At 39.0% G+C, this 24,686-nt stretch overlaps 1 protein-coding gene across 3 annotated transcripts in view; it reads left to right on the top strand.

Moving 5' to 3' along the window:
* gpc6a (glypican 6a) overlaps positions 1–24,686 on the top strand; it is a 140,588-nt gene that overhangs the window by 66,628 nt on the left and 49,274 nt on the right. For all 3 annotated transcript variants that reach the window (XM_035628093.2, XM_035628091.2, XM_035628092.2), the window contains exon 3: positions 17,344–17,735. In XM_035628093.2, the coding sequence (XP_035483986.2) occupies positions 17,344–17,735 (392 nt within the window). The remainder of the gene's footprint in view (positions 1–17,343; positions 17,736–24,686) is intronic.

Genomic DNA, 24,686 nt, shown 5'->3' with positions numbered 1-24,686 from the left:
CTACTTATTCTCAGCTTTGGGACGTCACAGATGGTGAAGTCAAGTGTTCAGCTGAGAAACAAAGCATGCGCGCGCACACACACACACCACACATTGATTTTAACTGCTCTGTTATAGGCTTGACAAACTTCTCTTGGTCAGGTCTTTTCTACCTCTAAGTACCTGAGCTTTGTCACACAGTGTTGTCTTCTAACCTTTTCTCCTTTTTTCTTTCGTTTAGACATTTAATACAACTATAGGAATAAGAAAATATTCAAAAATCAACAGGCCAAGTAGCCAAAAGTAGCCAAATGAGTGCACCATGAACAAGACAAGTAACATAAGACAAACAAGCTGTGGCTCGGTATGAGCTCTGGCTCTTGTAGGAGATTGGGAACAGGTCAGAGACGAGGTGCAGCTATAAGCGATGGGGAGAGAGAAACTGTTGACTGTTCTGATCGAGTAAGAAAAGAGGAAACAGACCGGAGTGAAGGGCTGAATAATAATGATATTGGAGAAAGTGGCTTGCTGTGACGGGTTCCTTAGGTCACTGTTTACTTTTACGGTTACTGTTCTGTCCACAGTGAACAAGACAATAACAAGAACACTTTAGCGTATAATGCAGTTCAATAACAATAGACATAGTTTCTGTACCAAACAAATGTTTTGGGCTATTGTACTGAATTGTATTATACATTATGTTGCGGTTGTTACTATGTGACTTCTGAAACTCCCAGTAAATACTGATGGTTTGATAAAGGAAGAGATCAAATTCACAAAATAGAAATTGGAAATTTGCGACCGTCCCACTGTACCTGAAACTTTTATTTTTTACTTTTCTATCCATCTCAGGTCATTTTCTGTATCTGCTTATCGTCAGTATCCGTTGAGAAAGATGTGAGAAACAGTCTTTATGAGAAAATTAAACGTAGGTCCTTAAATTTCTCGGCCCTTCATGCGTTTGCCTTACAGTATTTATTTAGATATCCATACTTTGTCTCATTGAAACACTGAAACAAAGTATGGCCCTGTGCAGAAGCACAAGAGTGTCCATGTCTCACTGCAAAAGTGAAGTGTGAGAAAGTGCTCTATTTTTCTCATTCCTAAAACTCTTCAAGCCTCATTAACTACGAAAACAAGCCAACTAGCTGCTGTGAATGGTTTGTAGCATTTGCTTGAGCCAAGAACCGACTCTTTACCTCACGGAGGGAGGCGGAGTCCCTGCTGGACCAGGCAATCACTGAGGCAGAAGATAATGGGAAAAGTTTTCGTGTTTTGTTTGGTGCTGAGTGGCGAGTTTTATAGTTCACTACGGTGCAGGCAGGGAAACTACTGTGTACAGTATGATGTGTGTGTTATCACATCTGAGACTAAATAACAATAGAGAAGATATCGTGTTTTTAGGTCATTTTAATCTTCATTCTACCAAAACATCCGTCTAAATCCACACGCGTGTCTCTCTGAGGTTGCACAATGTTTCGCAGGTATAACCATAGACTGTATGAAAATGGATGTGGCTGGGACAGTGAAGCCATTGCAGAAGTGCCTGAAACCGGTATTTAATTGAATGAGTTAGAAGTCTGTTTCTACTGAAGTCTATGAGAAAATGACTAATTCTCACTTGATTTATAACGTCAGAAAACATTTTCCTGAGGAGATTATGGTCTCAAACTCTACTTTCAAGTCTTCTTCAATACAGCAGGTGAAAGGGGCATTCCCAGACCAATGGATGACGTCACAGTGGCCCGCTAACATTTGCTAAAACACTGAGTGCAGCTGATGGATGTGAATGTCAGTAGTTTGGCAGACATTTGCCAAGATTATGCAAATTTAAATGTTTAGCTTAATTTGAGGTTTAGAAAAAAATCACCAATGTTATTACACTTCATCATGAAGGGGACTTGAATGTGTGCGACAAAATCCATGTTAATCTATTCCAAAAGTTGTCGCAAAATTGTGCTCAAATCCAAACCTCAGTGACGCTAGATGAAAAGTCAGGGCATCATCAAAGTCGTGCGATTTGGATTCATATCTGATTTATTCGTCATTTGCAAAGATACAGGAAAGCACTGCTTATCTCATATTGTGCTCCTTGGGCCTTTGCAGCTGTTGCCCACCTTATCTCTTGAATTCAGCACTTTTTCCTTGGCCGGTGACAATGACTCAACTTCCCAGAATTGATAAACAAGCAGCGCTGTCGGGCAATCGCATGCACACATGCACACATCAAGCTAATAAAACCTCTCTCACCAGACATCAGCACATTTGTCCTTGGGGTAGTTGTAAAAAACAGACCCCTGTACCCCAAAGCAAAGATGAATTCATACGTGAATGTCCAGAACAGACAATTACGAACCTTGGAGAGCAGGCTCGCCACTCTTGGTCTGAGCCAAACGAACTGCGCTCCATGCCAGAATTCTTATCCCTCTCCCCTATCTCCATGGAGTTTGCAGGCTAACATAATGTTTACAGCCCTGTACCCTTGTTTTCCCAGGGAAAATAAACACCCTTTCTTTGTGATACTTACATGCATAGAATTTCAAGAGTTCTCTCTCATGCTGTTTTTTTCTTCTCTCTAAATCAACAGGACAACTGAATTTGCATTCTACTTTTCTCTACTCTGCAGCAGTATTGATGCATTTGCAATCCCTGGTGCAGTTATCGAGGGGCTTTGGTTGAGAGACTGGCGAAGAGTCGTAGTAAAGGCATTTGGTGTTGTAGGGAATGAGAGATCGGTCTGCATGGATAAGATGTAATACACAAGAAAAATGAAGCTCACCAAAGGTTAAACAGGCCAAAGAAATGTCATCAAAATGCCACTTAAGCACGATTTGGCCTTTTGGATCCTTTCATCACATCAAACTTTGTGCCAGCACTGTTGCTTGAATATGGGTGAAAACGGCCCTGTGAAAAGGTCGATCGAGATCTGTTTTGAAAGAAAACCTGGACTTTTAAGATAAATTGCAAAAGAATACAGTTGGGGGGAAAAAACTAAATCTGAAACTCCACACATTTTTTTTTTTTTATAAAACCTTCATAACACATGAAAGTCATTCTTTATGAGTTCCCCAATTGGTAATATTTAATGTCTTATCATCAATCTATGAATTAATAACCAACACACAACATCAGAAGGAGGCAGGGCCCTGGCAGCTAGGCAACAGACTGAGAGACGCTGAAATGACTGCTCAATTAAATGTTTATACGTGTGATTATGCTGCCCACTGTCACCCGGCAAATGGGCTTCTGCTTCATTTTCTGTGCTTAATTTCATGACCTGCTCATGGCAGTGATGTTCCAAACAAAATGATGTCGGCCTGGGGGAGGAGGGGGAGGAAAATGGGGGGTCAGGGCAGAAAAAAAAGAAAGCCATTGAAGGATGCTATTTCTGTTTTATTTGTGTATTACAAAACAAATAGGGTTTTTTTCTTCATCATCCACTGAGTGTGGCCAGAACAGGCTTAGGAAATAATACAGGGTGACCTCTGTGTTGCCTGTGTGGCAAAACCTAGGCCAAACAAATCTCTCTGCCAATCTCTTGCTGCTGCCCTTGAACCTTATTAAGGTGACGGCATGATAAAAAAAAGTGAAGTCAACTCAGATGAGCTTATCAACAGTTAGTTTCTCCTGTTGCCGGGACACCGGGGCTGTACAAGGAAAGCCGAGTGATTTCTGTGAGCAAATCAAACTGAAACTGAAAGTGTGTTGGGACAAACATGGCATTTTGAAAATTTGGGGATTTATAATTCCTCCCATTCACAGTGGACATAATGTCCCTGCCTGAAGACAAACAGTGGCCACATGTTCTGGTAAACACCACTGGTTATAAACACTCATACCACACTAGCTACTAACTTTGTGTTATTGACTGCAGCCCGTGCAAATTAGTTTTTGCCTGGCAGTCGTCCCTCGCCTGCAGCCACCTTGGCTGTGCTTCACCTTCGTATCCCCTCAGATGCGAGACACAGCCGTCACAGAGAGTGAAGGATTTTACCCTCGCTCCTTGAGCCTCAGGCTGATGGGTCCTATTCACAACGAATAAGAGGATCACAGTGCAGTGGGAATGGGTGCAGAGCAGTGACTCAATTCATTACGAGGGGGAAAAGGGACAGTGTCTATAAGCCTGTTTCCTCTGAAGTTGGGTGAAATATCTTTGAGTTCAATTTGATCGGACAATTTAGAGTGCTATTAAAAATCGCGACCTTTTATCTTCATCTGTTTCTGTGTCTGGAGTGCCCTGGTGTGCTTGATTGTTCCAGTATGAGTATGTGAGGGGGCATTTTTACATTGTAATAATGGAAGTTGATGCAGATTTCTTGTAATTTAGGGAAGCTTATCAGCCAATACACATCCACTACTACATCAAACTGGACTTAACTTTTTCCCCGGACTGTTTATAAGCTGACTGATACTGAATCTTTAGAGTTAAAAAAAACTCTTTGGGATCCAATAATGGTAGGAATTTGTTTTTATTAGATTGCTTTGACACTTTACTCTGATAACAGAATTAATTGTCACATCCTTCATAATCTTATCTTAATCTTTTAAGTGTAATACAATTTGGCACCAAAGATGAATCTCCTCACAAATTTGTCATTTGCAAATATAAGCCAAAATGTGTGCATGATTGCGATGATTTAAATATTCCCACTTTTACAGGATTGCTGTGTGAGAATTGTCTTCATGTTCCTTGTTAGTCGTTTCATTTTTGGTAAGAAAAGACATGAAAGGAAGAATCGGTTAAATCCTGGTGTGTGCAAACATGCTATGTTCGGAACAACATGGAGTGACCCGTCCCCGTTCAGCTGACTTTATTAGCCTGAGAAATGAGGGACAGTGGAGGAGATGACAGTGCTTCAGCTTTCATTAACTCTGAATCACTTCTCTACACGCAGTGCAACAGTGCACAAAGGTAATTAATTTCCTCAAGGACAATTATTTTAGTGCTTTGAGACGATGACAGGAACTCCTCAAAGCTCAATCTTTGCTCATACCCTCGGTGGTTCGGAAGGAAAATTATCCCCAGAGGTTTTATTCAGAGTCACTATTGCACCATCTGAAGCAACAAGGTTGAGCTTGCTCGTACTTCATAACTATCTCAGAGAACTTACTCTATTCACAATGTAGTAAAAAAGTATGTCAAGACATACACCAATTGGCCACAACAGTAAAAAAACACACTTGCCAGTTCTAATGTTATGGCTGATTAGTGTAGTTTGATTATATACTGACAAACTTAATTAAATAATACAATGCATGGGGGCAAAAGCGCATTATGTAAGGTATCAAAAGATGTGTGTTGTGCTGAATGCTTGATTTTGCGTCCCATTGTCGGACACTTCGTCCGTCGTTGTACAGTATATTGATCATTTGAAAATAGATCATTATAATTCTTATTTCAAGTCTAATTCTGATTATGTTTTTGTAACACATTAGCCTTTTCATCACAGCCTCAAGGGAATACCGCCCTGCCAATGTTGCACGAGCATAAGACAAATTAACATTTTACAGTTTGTGAAATATTTCTGTGAGGCTTTAAATAGAGTGAGACTTTTTAGCAAGTCTGAAAGTTGAGACTAGAACGCGTCGTATGGATTAAATTAAATGACCAATTTGTCACTTAATTATTGCAAAATAACTGGTAGAGGCTGGTGTTATGATAGATGAGGTGTGAGTGTGAAGAACAGTGAATGACACACAAAGTCACACAAAACAGAGTGATTATCACTGTCGAGGACAAAGCAGCACACCTCACCTGCAGCGCAGGTGGGAGTGGGTTGGTTGAGATTAGCAAGAATACGTTATCACAGAGTGTGTGTTCGGGTCTAGCGTCGTTCTATCACATCACATCCTCTTTATTCCTTTGACAAAGCAGAGGTCTCCCCCGCAGGGTTCTGTCAGTTTTCGCAATGGAGAGTAGAGTGAAGGCTGGATTCTCCCAAGAGAAAAGAGATATCATTGTGCGTTGCAAGATGCAAATATGCGGCGACTCAAATTTGCCTCCAAGGGCAAACAATGTCCTGTTTCGCTGAAATCCCTGTTGTCATGTTCTACACGTGTACAGATGTGCACCAAGAGTAGGTGTTTTTATGCTTAAAACGCCTGTAATAAATGAACATTAGTCTTTTTCCCATCAAGAAGATCTTTCACTACTCTAATAGACTAATATTTTTTTGCACATTGTTGAACAATGTTAATCTTAACAATGTATTATCAACTTTTATAAATCTGGATTTTAAGATTATTAATAAAAACACTTCATACATGAATTTTGACCTTCTGAATAGGAGAGGACAGAAACCTGATTCCTGGCCTTCATGTCCTAGGGTTCACGGGCTGCACAGCTCCTGTGGTTTGACAATGAAAGCCCCATGTAGTATGCACTCATCTGCATCCACCCATGTCACCTTCTGCCAATGGGTGGCAGGAGTGATGAATGTGGCGGAAAGAGCTGAGATTTGTTGTTTTGACACAGATCGGGTAAAAAGATCCAAACTAGCAGACTACGTGAGATACACAACCCCCGTCACAGCCATCCAAACCACTTACCTTCATCACTCTGTGTATCTCTATCCGTTCTCTCTCCATTCTCGTTAATAATGCCCATTTTCTGGCTGATATTTTTACACCATTGTGGTCTACTGGTCTCCTCTTTGTGATTAAGGTTGAGGTTGACAGAAAATGGTGATGTTCTGGCACTTGGATTGGAGAAGACAATTTTCTTAGCAGCACTTTGGGGAATGCTGCACAGTGCAAAGAGGGAAAAACAAGCCCTCAAAACACTGAGTTTACTAAAACTGCCAGGAGTTTATCTTAAAAAAGGATTACATTTCACATCAAACTAGTTGGCTTGTCAGGGTTAATATGTCATATTGCCTCACACTTAAACAATAACAAACCGTCATAATTTGTAGCACTGGATGACTACTGTGTGTGATGGTGGTAATAAGTAGAGAAGATTGTCGCCATTCTTTGGAGCTTAATGAAACATCAGTCAGCAAGACTACTTCCTTTTCAGCCCTCTCTTTCTTCTTTCATTATTGTGCCTTTTGGTGTCAATCCCCTCACATGCTTTACCACCATCCTTTATTTAATGGCGACTTCCTCCTGGTTCACACCATCATTCAACAAATCTTAGACCATTATTGTCCTGTCCTGTCCACACCAGAGGCAATCACAAATCACTGTTCCTTTTAAAAATTTGAGTTGTTCTTTTATCACGCTGCCCGCTGTTTCTCATGCTGGTGCCAGCACCGCACTACAGGTTTGGGTACAAATGACTGGCTCTGAATTTTTAACCAGGTCTAAATGGTAATGATCTGTGATTTGGCTTAAAGGGCCCATATTATGCCCCCTTTTAACAAAGTTACATTGGTTTTCAGGTGTGTGAACTACATGTCTTTGCCATTCCATGTCAAAACACCTCAAGGATCAAGCCACACAGCACCCTCCTCTTTCTGTATAAACAGCCCTGTGAGACTACGGTCGATTCCAGCGCTTTCTTGCTAACTCCTCGCCCCCCTCCCTTCGTGTTCCGCAGAGCTCCGCCTCGCTCCTCCTCGCTCCTCCCCGCGTCTGCTGCGCAACTACGGCGTTGCGCTGCCATGACAACAGTCGCACGTAACAAGGCACATACACGACGTAGAGACCCGGGAGGCACAGCGAACACGTTCTCCATAATTACACACAGAGTACAAGGGGCTGGGCGATACAACGTTCACGTCATCCCGGCTGGCGGAGCTCGCGGCCGGCCGCGAGTCTAGCCGCGAGCTCCGGCAGCCGCGACCGACCGCCTGCAGCCGCGAACGAACGCCAGCAGCCGCGAGAAAACGATGCCGTCGTCGTGATCTGTTTTTCCGCACTTCAAGGGGGGAGGTGCTGCTCAGGTTGGGGGCGTGGTTGCCCCAGTAGCAGGAGTCAACTTACGTCACTTGACGCCCGGGCTGTGAATGGCTCGTTTACAGACCGTCTGCACGATCAACCCAAACCACGAATCAACGACTCATTGTTTTCTTTTCATTCTCCGTGGGCTGGCAGACACCCCAGATAACAAAATATACGTGGAGGCAGGCTGAAAAGGTGCCTGGAGCATAATATGGGCCCTTTAATAAATTCTCGAAGGTGATGATTAAGACAAGTCCAAACTATACCACCGCCATCCACATTCATTGTACCGGTGACTAAGTTAGGTGATAATTATGTCATAGTGATTATAATTTGATAATTAACCCCAGCTGGGGTCTATGTTAAAATAAAAAAATGATCAACTAATTAATGTGAAATTTGCCTTGAATATTTGACTTGTATAGAAATAGATCTCACTAAATCTGTCAGACCTGGGAGGAGAAATCCTGCACCAGTGTTACCAGTCATTGTCTGTCTTCAGGGATTCTCTTTAAACATGTCATTGTCATCATACTGCTTCTCTTTATCTCCCACAACAACATGAAGGTGGATTAAAGCAATTCTTATTAAGGAATCTCAGAGATATTTTTTTCCCCTGTCATGGAGTTATACAGTTGTCGTTTTTTCTTTCTTCCATTGTGATGTCGCATGGTGTGATGTAAATTCACGAAACAAGGCATCAGGCTTTGATGACAATAATCTTCATGAGAGAAATGATAATGTGTGTGGGGCTCTACAATAATGACGCAATGTATTATATTACATTATATATTATTTGAAAGAGCATCTTCAAAGAGGAATAATTATTTGTCATCCCTGAATGTTTAGACCACAACTTGATTTGATGATGAACTGAGAGATTTCCATACTATTTTCTCTCCGTGATGGCGGTCATGTAATTAGCTGTAGCAATCATATGTACATTGAGACACAACGGCAGGTAACGATGCTTTTGTTCTCTTCGATTATATGAGTATCACTGTAGATGAGTATTTTTTTCCTTCTTTTATTTTACTGATGCATTTGTCAAAAGGAAGTATGTCATTGCAATGTATTGGACAGAAATTATCTCTCAACCAATTTACAAATGTGCAGATGAAACCTGCATGGGTATCCACTCATGCTTTATTTACAGAGCCAGATGGTACATTTGGACACCATCTCACTTTTTCTGATACAACAGATGCTGAATTGTGAAATTTCTCTGTTTCGTCTTTCTGGCCACGTGCCATTATGTCTAAAAGCCCATTATCCAAGGCAAATATGTGACCCCCCCCGCGCTGCTATCAGAGAGCATCGAGTACAGCCAAAGTTATTTCTCTGAGAAGAGACAACAGGCTCCTTCTCAATTCAGTATGTCAGCTCTCTGCATGAAAGTCCTCCACACTCAACCTTTCTCCCAGTGATTCCTGCAGAGATTCACTTAGCTGTCAGAAAAACAATTGCTCTTTGTAAAAGCCAGTGGCTGGTGCAACTTTAATTTTAAAGATGTTTTAAATGAGCTGCCACTGTGTGATTGATGGGCTGTGAGAGACCTGCCTCCCATTCTTCTATATTCTACAGCAGTGGGCTTTAATTACAAGTCCCTTGTATCGATGCTGTCAGCTCCAGTGTGATATGCATCATGTATGTGTGGGGAATGGATTTTTGCCACCTGGTCGTCGGCTCTGTGCAGTTTCATTGCAGAGAATGTCATCAGTTTAAAATGCATTGTCATCAAAGTGGAGTGGTATTGCCTGGGGATTGGGGCCTTTGGTATTCATGCATTCACTCATCTGTTTGCTCTCACTCACAGTTTAAAGCGAATTTGATTATGATTGATGAACAATCATGCATGAACTGACCCACCGTTTAATCAATATCAGCTCTGTGTATGTGTATTTTTCCATGCAAACAATTAATTTAAAACTCCCCGTGCACCGCTAGAAAGAATACATTGAACCCGGAGGAAAGCAAATACATAAAGCCTTCAATTGTTTTAGTTGAGTAGTGTTTTACCCTTTTGCTTTTAGAGTTTTGAAATGCCAATAATGACATTGTCTGAATACAGTAAATGTAGTGTTTCTATTTAAATGCAGATAACAGTAAGCTCCAGTCCAGCTGCATTGTCCCCAATGTGAGAAAAGGATTCACCACTACTGTACAGATAGGGATACACATTAAATTATATGTAATGATGTGTGTACTTTTATGTCACATCATCCACATAATTTGTTTTGTTATAGTTTATTGAACAGAGAAAATGAAAAAAAAACATTTATTGCCTGAGATCTTGCAATGAAAACAAAACATTTTCATCTGTAGCCATCTCTAGACAGAGGCTAGAAGCTTTAAAAAAAGGTTCAATGAACATAGATTCCTTTGTTGAAATTAAACATGAGACAGGGTATTGATGTGAAGTGTGATACAGTAAATATTCTGGAAATTAAATCAAAATTATTGTATACTGACATGGTAAGTTTTTTAAATCTGAGAACTGTCTAAATGTTGCTTCTACTTTTTGTTTCAGTTTAACAAGTATTAAGCATTGGTAATGAGTCATTTCAAAGGGGTTTTTTCTAATGTGTTTATCATGGGGGCCATACCCTGCTGATATAGGAAAATGAACCAATTGGGTTTTATTTCTATAAAAAATTAGATAGAGAGTGCAGTTGGTGGACAATTTATGTGATAGATGGGTGCCTGAACACCGTGTTAACCCAGTAACACCGACCACTGCTGCAACCATCTTGGCAACGCCCACAGGTTCATTATTACAGGCTAACATGACCAGGGTCTTGTCTAGATGAATGGGTAGAAAGCAACAACTGCACTCTCATTAGTCTCTGGTAAATAAAAGAATCAAATCATCATCATCAAATTTTTCTTTTCCCCAGAAACAGGTTTAAAACGTTATACTTATATCACACATGCACAAGCTTTCGCTTTCATCAGTGCAACAACAAGATTTGCTTGATATGTTTGTTTGGCTGTTATAAAGCAAACAATGGATTTATTGAGAGGAGGGGTGGTATAAGTGTCATACAATTGGCATCTTTGGCTTTCCAGGTTTATCCATTGAGTATTATTTAAGTTGTTTGTCTTTCTTTTACAACATCTCTGGTTTTGTATATTTCTGGAACAAAGCCTGGAAGATCTGGTTTCACTTTGGACCTCTGTGACTGCCTCTGCATGAGATAGATGGACTCCAAAACTAACAGAATTTCTTATTTGTTTCTGTCATCAGTACCATGATAGTCCACTTTATTCCAAATGTGGGTGTTCTCCACTGACTAATGTGACATTTCTCATCCAGCGCCATTAGGGTATGTTAATTCATGATAATTAAGGTCTTGTTGTCGTGTTTCTGTTAATGAATGATTGGGATTCATCAGGATCAACATGGATATGATTGATAACAGATGTTTCTGAATCTTTAATGAATTGGGCACAAACTTGTTGTCCGCGTTCTCATGTGCAGAAAATTATAAGCAAACTGTGAGAAGCTACAAATGGAATATAAACTGAAATACTGACACGGTAGTGTATGTTCAGAGAGTACAGTAGGTGTGTCAGAGAATAACACTTTGTAATGAGCAGTTAGGAATGAAAAATGAAAATGCAGTGAAGTAGGAAAAATTTATCATAATTTTGTTTAGTTTTTGTCTTGCAGCAATTCTTCCCATTTAAAATATATTTTTACATCAGAGGCTTTACTCCCTTTAGCAATACTGCTGCCGTTTTCACTTGTGATTTAGAATCCGGACTGGTTTTTAATCCTCAAAAGAAACCAAAGAATGTGACTCCAGAGACATTTTTTTATGTTAGTTTGTTGAGAAAAGTGCATCCTGTAAATTCATCATACACAGTTTAACAAAATATTAAGAAAGCTCTGGTCTTTGTCCAAGAAGAAGGAATATATAAAAAACTAAATGTTTTCATTCCATAGTTTTTTGGATGATATTAAAATAAAATCAAAATAGATCATTTTAAGCACTGACACTATTGATAATTGTTTAGTACCCCAAATATCAGACTCATTATCCACAGGGGAAACAGAGAACCGAAACATATTTAAGGATTGTTTGCCCACTCTCACAGTCTGTTCGGGACCACAAACAGAACAGAAAAGAACATTATCATATTGGGCTGACGACACACACACACACACACACACACACACACACACACACACACACACGTGCATGTAATGAACATAAGAGAAAACTAAAATAAACAAACGATGCGGCCATTTTAAATCAGGGAATGCAGGGTTTAAATTGTAATTAACAACGAGATGGAAATTACGAGCATCTGTTTTGCTTGCTCAGCGTTTCTGCTAAGATGCACTTGCGGTCATGGATGAAGAAAGTTCATAATAAACCATAATTGCTTTGAATTTGTTGTACACAGAGGCCATTATTGGAGTCACAGTGAAATTATTTTAACGATTGATTTGTGAGTAATTGCAGCATAGTCCTGAACAAAATTTAAAAAATAGGGGGGAAGCATAAAAATATATATTTATTAAGGATGGTCAATTTAAATTGTTTTAATTTTGTTAGAAGTGGTGCACCTGACCGTTTTGTCTGTTAAATTTTGATTTAATCATTTCAACACAAATGGAAAAAAAAATTAAAAATGAATGGCTGATGAGTTTGACAGAACAAAGGAGATAATAGATAAGAACAGAAAAAAACATACTTCAATTCGAACATCTGAGGCATCACTGACAAATCTGATGAACAACGTTGATGGGTAAGGGTTAGGGTCATGTAACCATTAAGATCTGATAATTCCTGTCTAAATGTCATGCACTGGTATGTAAATTACATGAGTTTTATGCAAAGTCATTGTGTTTTTGTTAAATATGTGCATTGTGTGTACGCCCAGGGACAACAGATGGGAATCGGTACAGTTTAGACAATTGGCAGTGTTAACTTGCTGTTGAAGTGGTTCGCATGATTCTTGATAAGAATCTGTGCTGCAGTCAGCAAGCTTCAAAACACAGAGTTGGAAACTTCTTGTCAATATCAAACAGAAAATTGTATGTATGATGAGTCTGTGGGATGGCCAGAGGAGGGGTCAATGTCAATGATTCTTCTGTATACAAAAGAAAGAACATAGTTATACATGTTTTGAAACACATAAGCTGAATCTGGTTCAAACATGCTCTCTCTCTCTCTCTCTCTCTCTCTCTCTCTCTCTCTCTCTCTCTCTACGCCCCCCCCCCCCTCTCTCTCTCTCTTCAACATTACATTACCAGACTAAAAGATATAAAATGTCATAGAATCCATGCTAAGCTTTGTATAATATGATACTCTGGCTACTGAACACTGACCATTAATTGAAACATGGTCTCCATTCATCATGATGAGCATTTGAGATTCCATTGTTTTGAGCAATATAAAAATTAAAAGCAATGAGTTTTCAAATAGTTAAGTAAAATGAATGCGTGAGTGCAGGGTGTTGTTTTTTTCCTGTGTGGATAAAGTGTTATTATCAGAGTAACAGAAAGGTCACCTTTATTAATCATAATTATTTACAGTTATTAGGCCAGATATCAAAGGAGCACTTTGTGCTGCTCTCAGAGAAAATTGATTATTCACACTCAGAATTACTTCAAGGGTACTAACACATTGTATATTCAGTATGAAAATTACAAACTCCAACCTAAATTATTTCTGCCACTAATGTTGGGCTCATTTCATTTTTATTTTTTTTTACTATTATGCCTTTTATTCGTTGTGCTTTCCGCCAAGAAAAAATACTGCTAGATCATTATTATTATTTTTATTATTATTATTTGTAATAATAATCACCATAATCTTAAATTATATTTATAAAGCAGCTTAATGTAGACAAAATTAATAATGTTACATAACTAAGATTGAAAATGTATGACAAAAAGTAAGGTTATTACTGGATTAATCATAAGAAACCATATAAAATACACAACTAATTCACATAGTTGCAGACTAGGTTGTTCTATACTTTGATTCACACTGTATTATATCAACATTTTTTTAAAACACACTACACAGTCAAGGACCATTAACAGTACTTGTCTCGTGAAAAATTTGACCAAATAATTTACTATCTATTATAGGAGATGCATTTTACAATATACTGGCAGTTTGTGTGTCTATATCCAGGTGTAAAGTATACACAGAATTCATGTCAATTGTGGCAATTGATGCACAAATGCAGACCTTCCCTCAGATTGTAGACAATTAAACTTTATTATTGTAGTATAAACATGCCAGCCTGTTTAACAGAATAAGTGTGTCTCTTACATTGGAGTTCTCCCAAGTTCTGTTGGTTGGTTTTTCAATATTCTTGCTACAGCTAACACACAACAGTTACGCAAGAGAAGAGTAGTGATTATTGCAGTGTTCTTGCATGTTCTATTACTTCAAGAACTCGATTGTTCGGATTATATAATTTAAAACAGTCAGTTGCTTTAACTGATTTGTACATACATTTCTGTTAATCTGAAATATTTCAGGAGCAGTTTTTAAAAGTAGACCTGTTTGTAAAAGTAGCAAAAGCTAGTGGGGGTTAAGAAAGACATTCTCTAAAGATAAGTGTGAACTGGTACATTGTTGACGAGATCTATCATGATCTCATGCAACGTATCGATTAGAAATGCTGCTGCTCAGTATCTTTCAGGGGAGTTTTTTTAGTCCACGAAGGCCTGAAAAGGAGCAGACCGCTGAAGTCAATCATTTAACCTCATTCTGGTTGGGAAATCAATAACCACAGTCCAGCAACAGCTGCATACAGTATTATCATGTCAGTCAACACTGATTTACACCTTCCTGGAAGTTACACATTATCAAAGAGTGAATATGTATGTTGGTATGTTGTTTATTTTGAGTTTCCATTTTAAGTTTTAATAAAAATGTATTCTCAAATAAGATTTGATGAAGCAAGTGCAGAATTTATCTGCCTCAATCTATGTTTTTAAGATAATATTTAGGATTTTTTTGCATAAAAAAAAACTGTTGTTTAGGCTTTTGTAGAGCACTTAAACTGTTTGACATGGATATACTATTGAATGCATAATACACAGGGGCTTATGTGTCCTTGATTCAGGTCTAATTGAAAAAAAAATTAGGTGAAAAAGGTCCCACGGGCTCTTTATATTTAAACACGTGTTGGTGTAATGGCAGGTCTGTCAGCTGCAAACAAAGTAGAATAAGTGGCGAAGGCTTGGTCTCCTACCTGTTTCAGAAGGGACATGCTGTGTTCCCATCTCAACAAGGGAAAAAAGGAGGTTCGGTGATGAGGAATAAAGAGCAGGCCATAGGAATCCCAGAACAGTTTAACATCAACTGTAACTCCCATCAATCTTAGAACTGGTGAGCAAGCCAACCTCTGGTAACATAAGCATAGAGACAGAGGATATGCACATATGCTGAAATGTATTAACTATTTCACACTGGTGGTATAACACACTTTGCAGAACAGTGTGTTATCCTGTCAGGGCTCAGCAATGTATTCATAATGTACCTCTCCAACCCAGCTACAGTATGAGTGTATGAAATGTTGATATATATATATATGTATATATATATATATATATATATATATATATATATATATATATATATATATATATATATATAACATGACAACTTTATTTTGTTGTTTGAATAACAAGCATTTTGCACTATATCTTAAATGTGCTTCAATAGCTGAACTACATATGAAGTGGTTCCTCATGACTAATGGTTTAGTCATATTCAAATATATATATTTGAATATATATATAATCAAAGAAAGGAAATGTATTATTAGAATAGGATATGGCCACCAAGAAGGGGTGTGACTGCTATCACAAATGCATGAAGAATGTCAGCCAGCCAGAATACCCATCCAGGAGAAAAGCACCTGAATGGTTTATTAGAAACCATGACATGTGAAATATCTGCAGTGGGTTTGTTTACAAAGGAGGATGGAGGAATATCTGGAGAGATGTGTTATGATCTTCCCTACAATTACGTCTGTGCACTCAGGAACATGGGATCCTATTAGCTAGGCTTCAGTGAGACTCCCCACCTAATGTTGCGTCTTTTTTCCTCTCTGATTTCCTCTTTGTTTGCTGATTTAATGCTCCAGAGATCGGGTGTGTGGAAGAAAGGCACTTGGGCAGATGACAAAGAAACAATTATTTCTCTGAATCTTAAATGTAAATTATATTTTTCCACTTATGAATTTTGGTTTTGAAATAATTTATAATGCAACATAAAACTGCACTGAATTGAATAACTACACTTAAAAGACATTTTGTTACGTTGTTTTTTTTTCCTTCTTTGTTCAAAATTGCAAAGTAAAATCCAACAGAAATTGTTCCAAATGTTAAGCAGGCTAGGCTAACTTCCATTAGTTTAAAGTCATTAGCCTAGCTTGCTAGCAAATTAAATGTAGTGGCACAAAGGATCCTAAAATGCTAAAAGTTGTTATTAAAAAGACAAATCTTGAAATGCTAACAGTACATAACCTTCACTAAGTGGCTTCCTTTTTGCAAAAGGGGAAGAAATCACTTACAACACTCTACAGTCTGATGTTCTGCCATTATTAATGTCGCCACAAAAGTACACCTAAAAAATATCTCAAATTTCTGTGTATCATTAGAAAAAGCCCAATTGGAGGCTTGAAGCTTAGACAATGTTGTAAAACAAAGATTTTAAATGGTTTTACTTTCTTTTAAGTAATAAAAAATTCCTGAACAATGACTGCAAAATCAATAGAATTTGTTTTTGAAATGTGAAAAGCTTTTAGGGATGTTAAGGGACATCTATATAGTTTTATTTTTGAATGGCAATACAACTCAGTGTAAGATGTCTGTACTGAATCAATGGCAAATACAGTAATGGAAATAGAACAGATGTCCTTGTCTCATGTGGAAATTTTGCCCCTTACGTTTTGCGTACTCTTCAGATGATTCAAAGCGAATGGAGCTTCTTTCGATAAACTGTAACAAAATATTCAATTATAGGCTCATAGGCCATCTGCCTCGGTGGACAAACAAATTGTTTCAGTGAGAAACTAATGCATCTGGGAATAATGGTGGGCGCTCAGGATGATAATGTATACTAGTGTCTGTGTCTAAAACTTATGAATATTTTGTTACAGTATGCAATCAGAACCTTTACATTAATCATTCATAGTCCTTGCGGACCATTATTTCTCCTATTAAATTATTAATGCTTTGGACTGACTTTCTTCACATAGTCAAGTGCCTGCTGGCTGCTAAACATTGCTCTTCATGTGCAGAGTTATAAAATGAAATTTAATTTAAGTGTATACAACAGCACTTGAAGTAGATGGTACTCCTGCTCTTGTGCTTTTAAAGACTTTTGTCCAGTTTATTTTGAAGGAAAAGACACTAGATACTGCAAATCTCCACATAATGACCCAGGTTGTGTTTCTTTTTGTCCCTCCCTCCTCTCCCCAAACCATCCATCCATCTAGAGTTTTTCTTGGAGCTTCTGGACAATTCTGAGAAGTCTCTCAACAGTATGTTCACACGGACATACGGGAAGCTGTATAAGCAGAACTCTGAGGTGTTCCAGGACCTGTTCACTGAGCTCAAGCGATACTACACAGGGGGTAACGTCAACCTGGAGGAGATGCTGAATGACTTCTGGTCCCGGCTGCTGGAGCGCATGTTCCAGTTACTCAACTCTCAGTACCACTTCACAGACGACTACCTGGAGTGCGTCAGTAAATACACAGATCAACTAAAGCCCTTTGGAGATGTGCCCAGGAAACTCAAGGCCCAGGTCACCAGGGCCTTCATTGCTGCACGGACGTTTGTCCAGGGCCTCATGGTGGGTCGGGAAGTTGCCAATAGAGTCGCCAAGGTGAGTTTCTTTTCACAGCTTTATTGTTTGTTGTTGTGTTGCTCGGCTTGGAAGTGAGTCTTTGTCGCTGAGCCGTGCTGTATTTTTCAGATTATCCTGTGAGATTATGACTGCCTGCAACCAAACGTCCCGTTTATCTCTGTTTTCTGTTGTACATACAAAATATACACGTGGAACCAATAGTTGGTCCATCTACAACGTTTTGATTTGACAAAACTGCTGATACATTTGTATGTTCTGAATACTTTTTCTATGGACATAGTGTCATAGTCTTTTGGTATTAGATTGCATAAGAATTAGTTAAGAGCTGATATGAAGAACAATCTGCCGATGCAAAGATCCTTATTTTTGATGCAGTTGATCTCATGGTGTGGGGGCCAGTGTGAGACATATTTTCATATGACTGGATTTGTACATTTCACTGTATGCTCCACATCTCAGTAGAATCAGCTGCAGAGTGCAAAGCTTTGCAGAAAAGGAAAGATGTGAGCATATTTCCCCTGGGATTTCAGATTTACTTCTGCTTGCAGTGTCCCTCCTATGCTATATTATTTTGTTATATTTTTTTCCATATTTTTCCATAATGACAGTCCTTATGATTTGATTTATCGTTGCTGTCATTGTTCATCGTTTGAAATGAGAAATTGGTTGATTATTTTCTGAAAAATAAATATGTTTTAAGAGCATTATCCAACTCTGGAGATTAAAATGTTTTTAAAGGCTTAGCGAATATGTTTTCTAAATCCATGTTAAACACAGAAACTTATGCAACAGCCTTCACTGATGTTTAAACTGTAAACATTTATATAACCATAACTGAATGCTGTATTTTTTAGCTTGCAACTTGTTGCCCCATTTCAGTACAAATTGTCTGAAGAGGAAAGAAGAAAGTAGGAGAAAGACGGAGAGAGCAAAAAGTAAATGAGATGTGCTCAGTTTGAAAAAGACCTTTAATCATCCTTGTGTTAGAGGCTTAACCGACCCGATCACAGAGATCACAGAGAAACATCATAGAACTAGATTCTGAACTGACCAAATCACAGTAATAATGGCCTACAAGAATTGATTGTTTTCATCATTGTCAGTAAATCCAACTTTCACAAATGGCTATCCCAGTTTTCAAGGATTTGAGGCGACTCCAAATGTCGAATTTTACTTGACAAATGGCTGATATGATTAATCAGGTATCAAAACACCTGCCAATGGATTTGGTCAACTCATGGATTATTGTTGCAGCGTACAGTCAACATTAGAACACTACATGATATAAAAGTAACACTTTTTTAATGTGAATTGTTTACGTTTAGAGTTCACCACATTTGGTGTGTGTTACTATATTTCGCTCTAGTTCAAATATTTCAACTCAACATCTTTGCATTTACTTTGTTTGTAATCTCTATCTAAACATTTGTGGAAATGCACCATAAGAGTCCATTTATAACCAACTCTTACTATAACTAAATGCTCAAAGGTACAGTGTTGAATGCAAATTTTACTTTAAACCAACAAAGTTGACTTTGTGAGATTAGTATTTCCTTTTTTAAGAAATGCCAATTAAAAACATACAAATGGCTTCTGTTGTAAATTTCATATTCATAATTCAATGTATAGAAAAACTGATTAAAAATCAATAGAGCTTGTTGGTTTAAACACTTTCTAAAATCTTTTTCAATATATTATCTACAGTATACAGCAGATAATACATGTCAAAAAGGAAAAACAACCATGGTGGCTTATTACACAAGAAAAGGCTACATTCAAATTCATAATCTTCATTTCTCTTCATTAAACCAGATACTAAACCACTTCCAGCTCCTCATGTACTATATGTTAATAATTAAGGGGGATTGTGGGAATTTGCATCATGATAGTATGTCAATATTAAAGGGTTATATCCTCCCTGCTGTACCGTGCTGCCACATATCATCTGTCAAGAGTCTGTGATAAATTATTATTTCATCTCAGCCTGCCACTGAGCTAGCCTTCCACCAGTCCTTTGTGGCATAGCCATTCCAGGCGAAGGGTTAAAATCATCACTTCTTTACATCTGTCCAAGGCTTATAAAGCGCTGTCACTCTGGATCTAATCCCATATTGCCTGCTTCCTCATCAATTATGAAGTGGAGCCAGGAAACAGTGTGGTATTGCTGAGGACTTTCGGGCTGGTGAGCGACCACAGAACCGGAGGTGAAAAGTTGCCTGACAAGACAAATCACCTTGACCTAAGGATCACCCCCAGTATTTGCTGCTTTCAGCGACAAAAAGCCACTTTCTCCTCCTCACAACACAGCCTCAGAGATCACGCCAATCTGCACTTCTTAGGTGTAAGCACAGGACTACGCACAAGGCACTTTCTGTTCAATCTCACATCCATTAGTGACAAGTACGTGTGTGCTTTATGGTAGAATGGTGCACTACATTACTATATCTCCATAGAGATCAGCGGTTTGTTTTGTTTGCTCATCCAGCAGTTTCTGTTATTTGAGCAGATCATTGGAGACAGGCACAACTTGCTGTAAAGTGTTTTTTTTTAGAACTTTTAGAAGTAAAAACAAAAGAATGCAGTATTTACAGCTAGGTCTACCTCTTTATCAAAATACTCATGCAGAATGCATTTCTTCAATGTGAGCTGCAACAATTTGTTGATTAATGAATTTGATCAACAGAAATTTGAATTGTTTTTGAAAAATTATTACTTATTAAAGCGGTTTTTGAAAGTAAAGCTCCAATCATCCCTGCAGCTCCTCCATATGAAGATGTGCTGCTTTTTTATATTAAATCAATGTGTTTTTCTGCTCAAAATGTTCCAGTTGGCATGTCGCAACCGTGGCATTCCTGCAAAAGTAGCTTGATCGGGCTGATGGGTTGTATTCACACACACAAAGCAACATTCAGTGATTTCACTGTCATGTCGCCCACCAACAAAGTGTGAGCAAGTGCATTCCTAAATGAAATGAGGGGTATGGGGTTCGCTTTATGTAACTGGGAACTGCATCAAACCAAGATTCTGTGATTTCATAGAATAAGAACTTCAAAACAAATCAACACACATTTGAGAAACACTGCACTTCCTGGAGTCCCTCCAACAAACCCTCCGATCGGATGAGTTGGTTGTCGAGATAATAAAAAAAAATTACAGAGAGGTAGTGCTGGAGCTATTAGTTGGAGAAACGGGTCTGTTCTTGGGTTTTTCAGTCTTATAGAATACATACATTGTATATGAATAGTATTAAACTTGTCTTTGATTTAATATGAATAAGGAAATAATGTAAACACTCAAGTAAACTACAACAACCTCTAAACATCTTAAATATAAGCATGGATTTACTTATTTACTTAAAATATTTCTCCAGGATTGACAAAGATAAATAAATGCATTAAGACTTAAAACAATACTTGTGGATCAAGGGAGTTAAAATGAGAAAATACCCACTGGTTAATGAGGAGCATTAAAAAAATTGGAGAAAATATTGTTTTGTCGCTGCTACAGGTCTTTAGTCTAATTTGTATCCGAAACGTTGTATATGCCCCCCGGTGAGTTGATCTAACTAGTCACCATTGATGCTCTAACTCAAAAATTAAATTAGACGTGAGGTTTAAAAATGACAAAACGTGCTGCTGTGTGTTCAACGCTGATGATGATGATGATGATGATGATGAACCCAAACCTTATTACAGCTAACATACAGCTCTACAGTATGCAGTGAAGCCCGTTAAAATGGGATTGGACTCGATTCACACTGAACAGTTTCCTGGACGTCTATCCTGGATAAGAGCAGAATCTCTCTGGATTACAGTTTATGATGACCATTAAGAGTTTTATCCTCAGGGTACTTAAAACACAGTCCGACCATATTAAGACCCGCTCAGAGAAGATTGCAGGGATTTGGACCTTTTGAACGTTTCAAAGTTCAGGCATTTAGAGTATTTATCAGTCACTCTGCATGTACTCATGGGAAGCTGGCCTAGTCCATGGTGCACATTTAGTCATGATGACGGGTATTTTGCACTGAGGGATTTGTTTTTCCCGATGGCTCATACTGTCATGTTGATCTCATTATACACTCATTTCCTACCACGAACTGTCAGATAGTTTAACATTAAGCCCCAAGGCAGTTTCTAATCTTTACACAACATTTACCTTAGATTAATGTTCTGCCAGATTACTGAGCCTTTGCTGACATGTGAGAAATACCAGCATCAGTTCCATGTGGTTTCCATACTTTTTTTCCCCCGCTTTATGTAGCCACTGCCACATATCAGTGTAGTGTGCTCACTGTCAAAGCAAAACAGTGAAGTGCAGTCAAGCTCAGATAAGTGTGCCATTCTTAGTCACTACTTTGTTTTTACCAAAAAGTAAAGCGATGGAAAATCGCCAAAAAATCCAAATCGCACTCTGCCAGAGCTGAGCTCCGTCTCCTGCAATGTCATATGGTCATTACACTTTTTTAATCTCCCAGTAGACGTAATGGGTCCTATTGAGAAATTCTGTCTATCTACAAAGAAAGATATTTTAGGTGATTCCCACACTCAAGCCAGTGATAACAATGAGCTTCATAGGTTACTGCTTTCGATTATCAAATGTCATCAAATCCTTCAGGTGCGAACAGTCTCCAACGGCGCACACGGCAACATTTGACATTCAGTCAAACCGTTTTGCTCCGTGATCGTTTTCAAAGTTTCATATCTGAGCTCACTAACATTTTTTCTGTGTATTTACCAAAATGTGATTCATTGGGGAACTTGACATGAATTAGTGGCTGTTTTTAGTAGCAAACAGGCAAAGATGAATTAATTTGTAAAAAGATAACTCTCTCTCTCTCTCTCTCTCTCTCTCTCCCTCTCTCTCTCTCTCTCACACACAAAAAATCTGTCTTTCTCTCACTTTCACACACTATCATGTAGTACTATGCTGAAGCTTTTTGTGAATCACTTGGCTTGCTGGTCGTTACTAGGACAGGATGTAATGGTCAGGGTTTTTTTTTTTAATAGCCGGACCTACCCGACCACCAGACAACCATCAGACCCACACACATGGTGTGTCCTTTAGATGTAAATGGTGAAATTTAACATCATAGCAGGCTACATGTGAAGGTCTGTCCTGTCATTTTCAGCCTGGTCTAATGCATCATAAATGATAGTCTTGGTGACTGAGATGTGAAACTGATGTTGGGTACTTTATAGTTCAATATTGCAGATCACTGACAACCAGGCCGTGACACAAAGTGGACCTGCACAACGTGTGTGCGTGCGTGCGTGCGTGTGTTTGAGAGAGAGAGAGGTGGACTGTAATCACAATGTTTAGTTATTTATAACTTATAGCATTAAGTGTGGAAATATGGTTAAAGCAGTTAAGTGGTCTGCATTAATTTGTAAAGTGGTATGATTGATTCTGACAGTATCTGTTGTCCACATCTGCGTTATGGCGTATGACAAGCTTCTTCGCCAAGTCATTCAATCCATGCAGCCATATGAAGGCAGCAGGTGACCATGAAAAAAAGAACAGAATTAGCCAATGATGCTAAACAGCGCTAAATAAGCAAGTTGAGTTAAATGGAAAAGGTCATTTCAAGCACACAACTGGTTTTGTATAACTAAAAGATAAACAATAAGGTGCCCACAAGTTGTGCTCTTTGTTAAAGTGAAGCAATACCAGTGGACTTGGCTGCCGTCTTTTTCAGTTTTGTTTTTTTTCAGTTTTACTTATTGACGAGACACCACCTCTGGTTGAGGAAGGGCAAAGACAATATGAGAAAGAATGTAGTTCAGTGTTTGTCATTGATATGCTACACAACCACATAGTGGACTAGAGCAGTTTGACAGCAGGTTTTGCGCGGGGCAGATTAAATGACCCCGTCCATGTGAGAGCGTGGTCCATTCATGTTTCTCAGTTGAGGTACACTTGACAGATGCGGCAGACAAACTTCCCTCTCCATTCATTCTCCTCCGTCTGCCTCCCTCGCTGTCTGTCTCCTTCTGCTGGCTCACAGCTCACACAGCTTGCCGGGGATAAGGCCTCAGCTACGGTGCTGTGACAGCAGATGGCAACTGGCTCAAAAAGGTTGGCACGTAATCGGGAAATGTGCTGCACCAAAGATGTCCCGTTTAATTAAAAGATTTTGATCTGTGGTGAACTGCAAAAATGAGGGACAGCATGTGGTCGGAAATGCAAGGACATGATATGAAAGGATAATAAAGAAATGTACTGTACAGTGCACTCCTCTGTACAGTATATGCTCCCCTTTATCTTGTACTGAGAAGTCTAAAAGATATAGACTCAGTCGGCCTGATACCAAGTGGTAGGACATATAGAACTAAATACAAAGGATGGGAGGTTGACAAAAAAATTAGGAAAATATCCATCATATTTTAAAAGAAGAAGAAAAAAAACCCTACTCATCTGTCTTATCCAACAATTTGTGACAATATGTCACATCACCAGACTGTACCAACTCAGATCAAACCCTATGACTTCGTCTTTGCACCTTGTTTGAAAGTCCGTGGCACCACATCTTTATTTAACAAGCACTTGGAGCAGGTTGTCATCACCAATGTTGTCACATTTGTCCAGAGGTTTCTTGGCAGCCGCAGGAAACCGGTTTGCCCCTGACATCCCGTCTGGGCTGCAGACCTTCAGAGTCAGATGGACACAGGGTGAGTGCTGTGCTTTAATCCAGGTGGCAGCACGGCAGATGGATAACGGTATAGTGCATGGAGGGTTTGCTCCCATTGGAGATGGGGAATGACTCGTGGTACGCTGTCCCCAGTCATTGAGCAGCGTGGGCTTGGGCTTTTAATGTGTTTGCACTTGTCTTGGTAAATTAAAGAAACAGTCCCAACCGCTGCTCCAGACAAGCCACGTTACATGGTGTGTGTCAGGGCAGATCAACGGGCGATCCGGAGACAGACACTTGAGCTGACTCGTGTGGGTCACAGGGACCCGCCGAGTTCC

The sequence above is a fragment of the Scophthalmus maximus genome, chromosome 4, assembly GCF_022379125.1.
Source record: "Scophthalmus maximus strain ysfricsl-2021 chromosome 4, ASM2237912v1, whole genome shotgun sequence".
Taxonomy (NCBI): Eukaryota; Metazoa; Chordata; class Actinopteri; order Pleuronectiformes; family Scophthalmidae; genus Scophthalmus; species Scophthalmus maximus.
The sequence above is the reverse complement of the archived record's forward strand: the minus strand, read 5'-3'. Positions and strand labels throughout refer to the sequence as shown.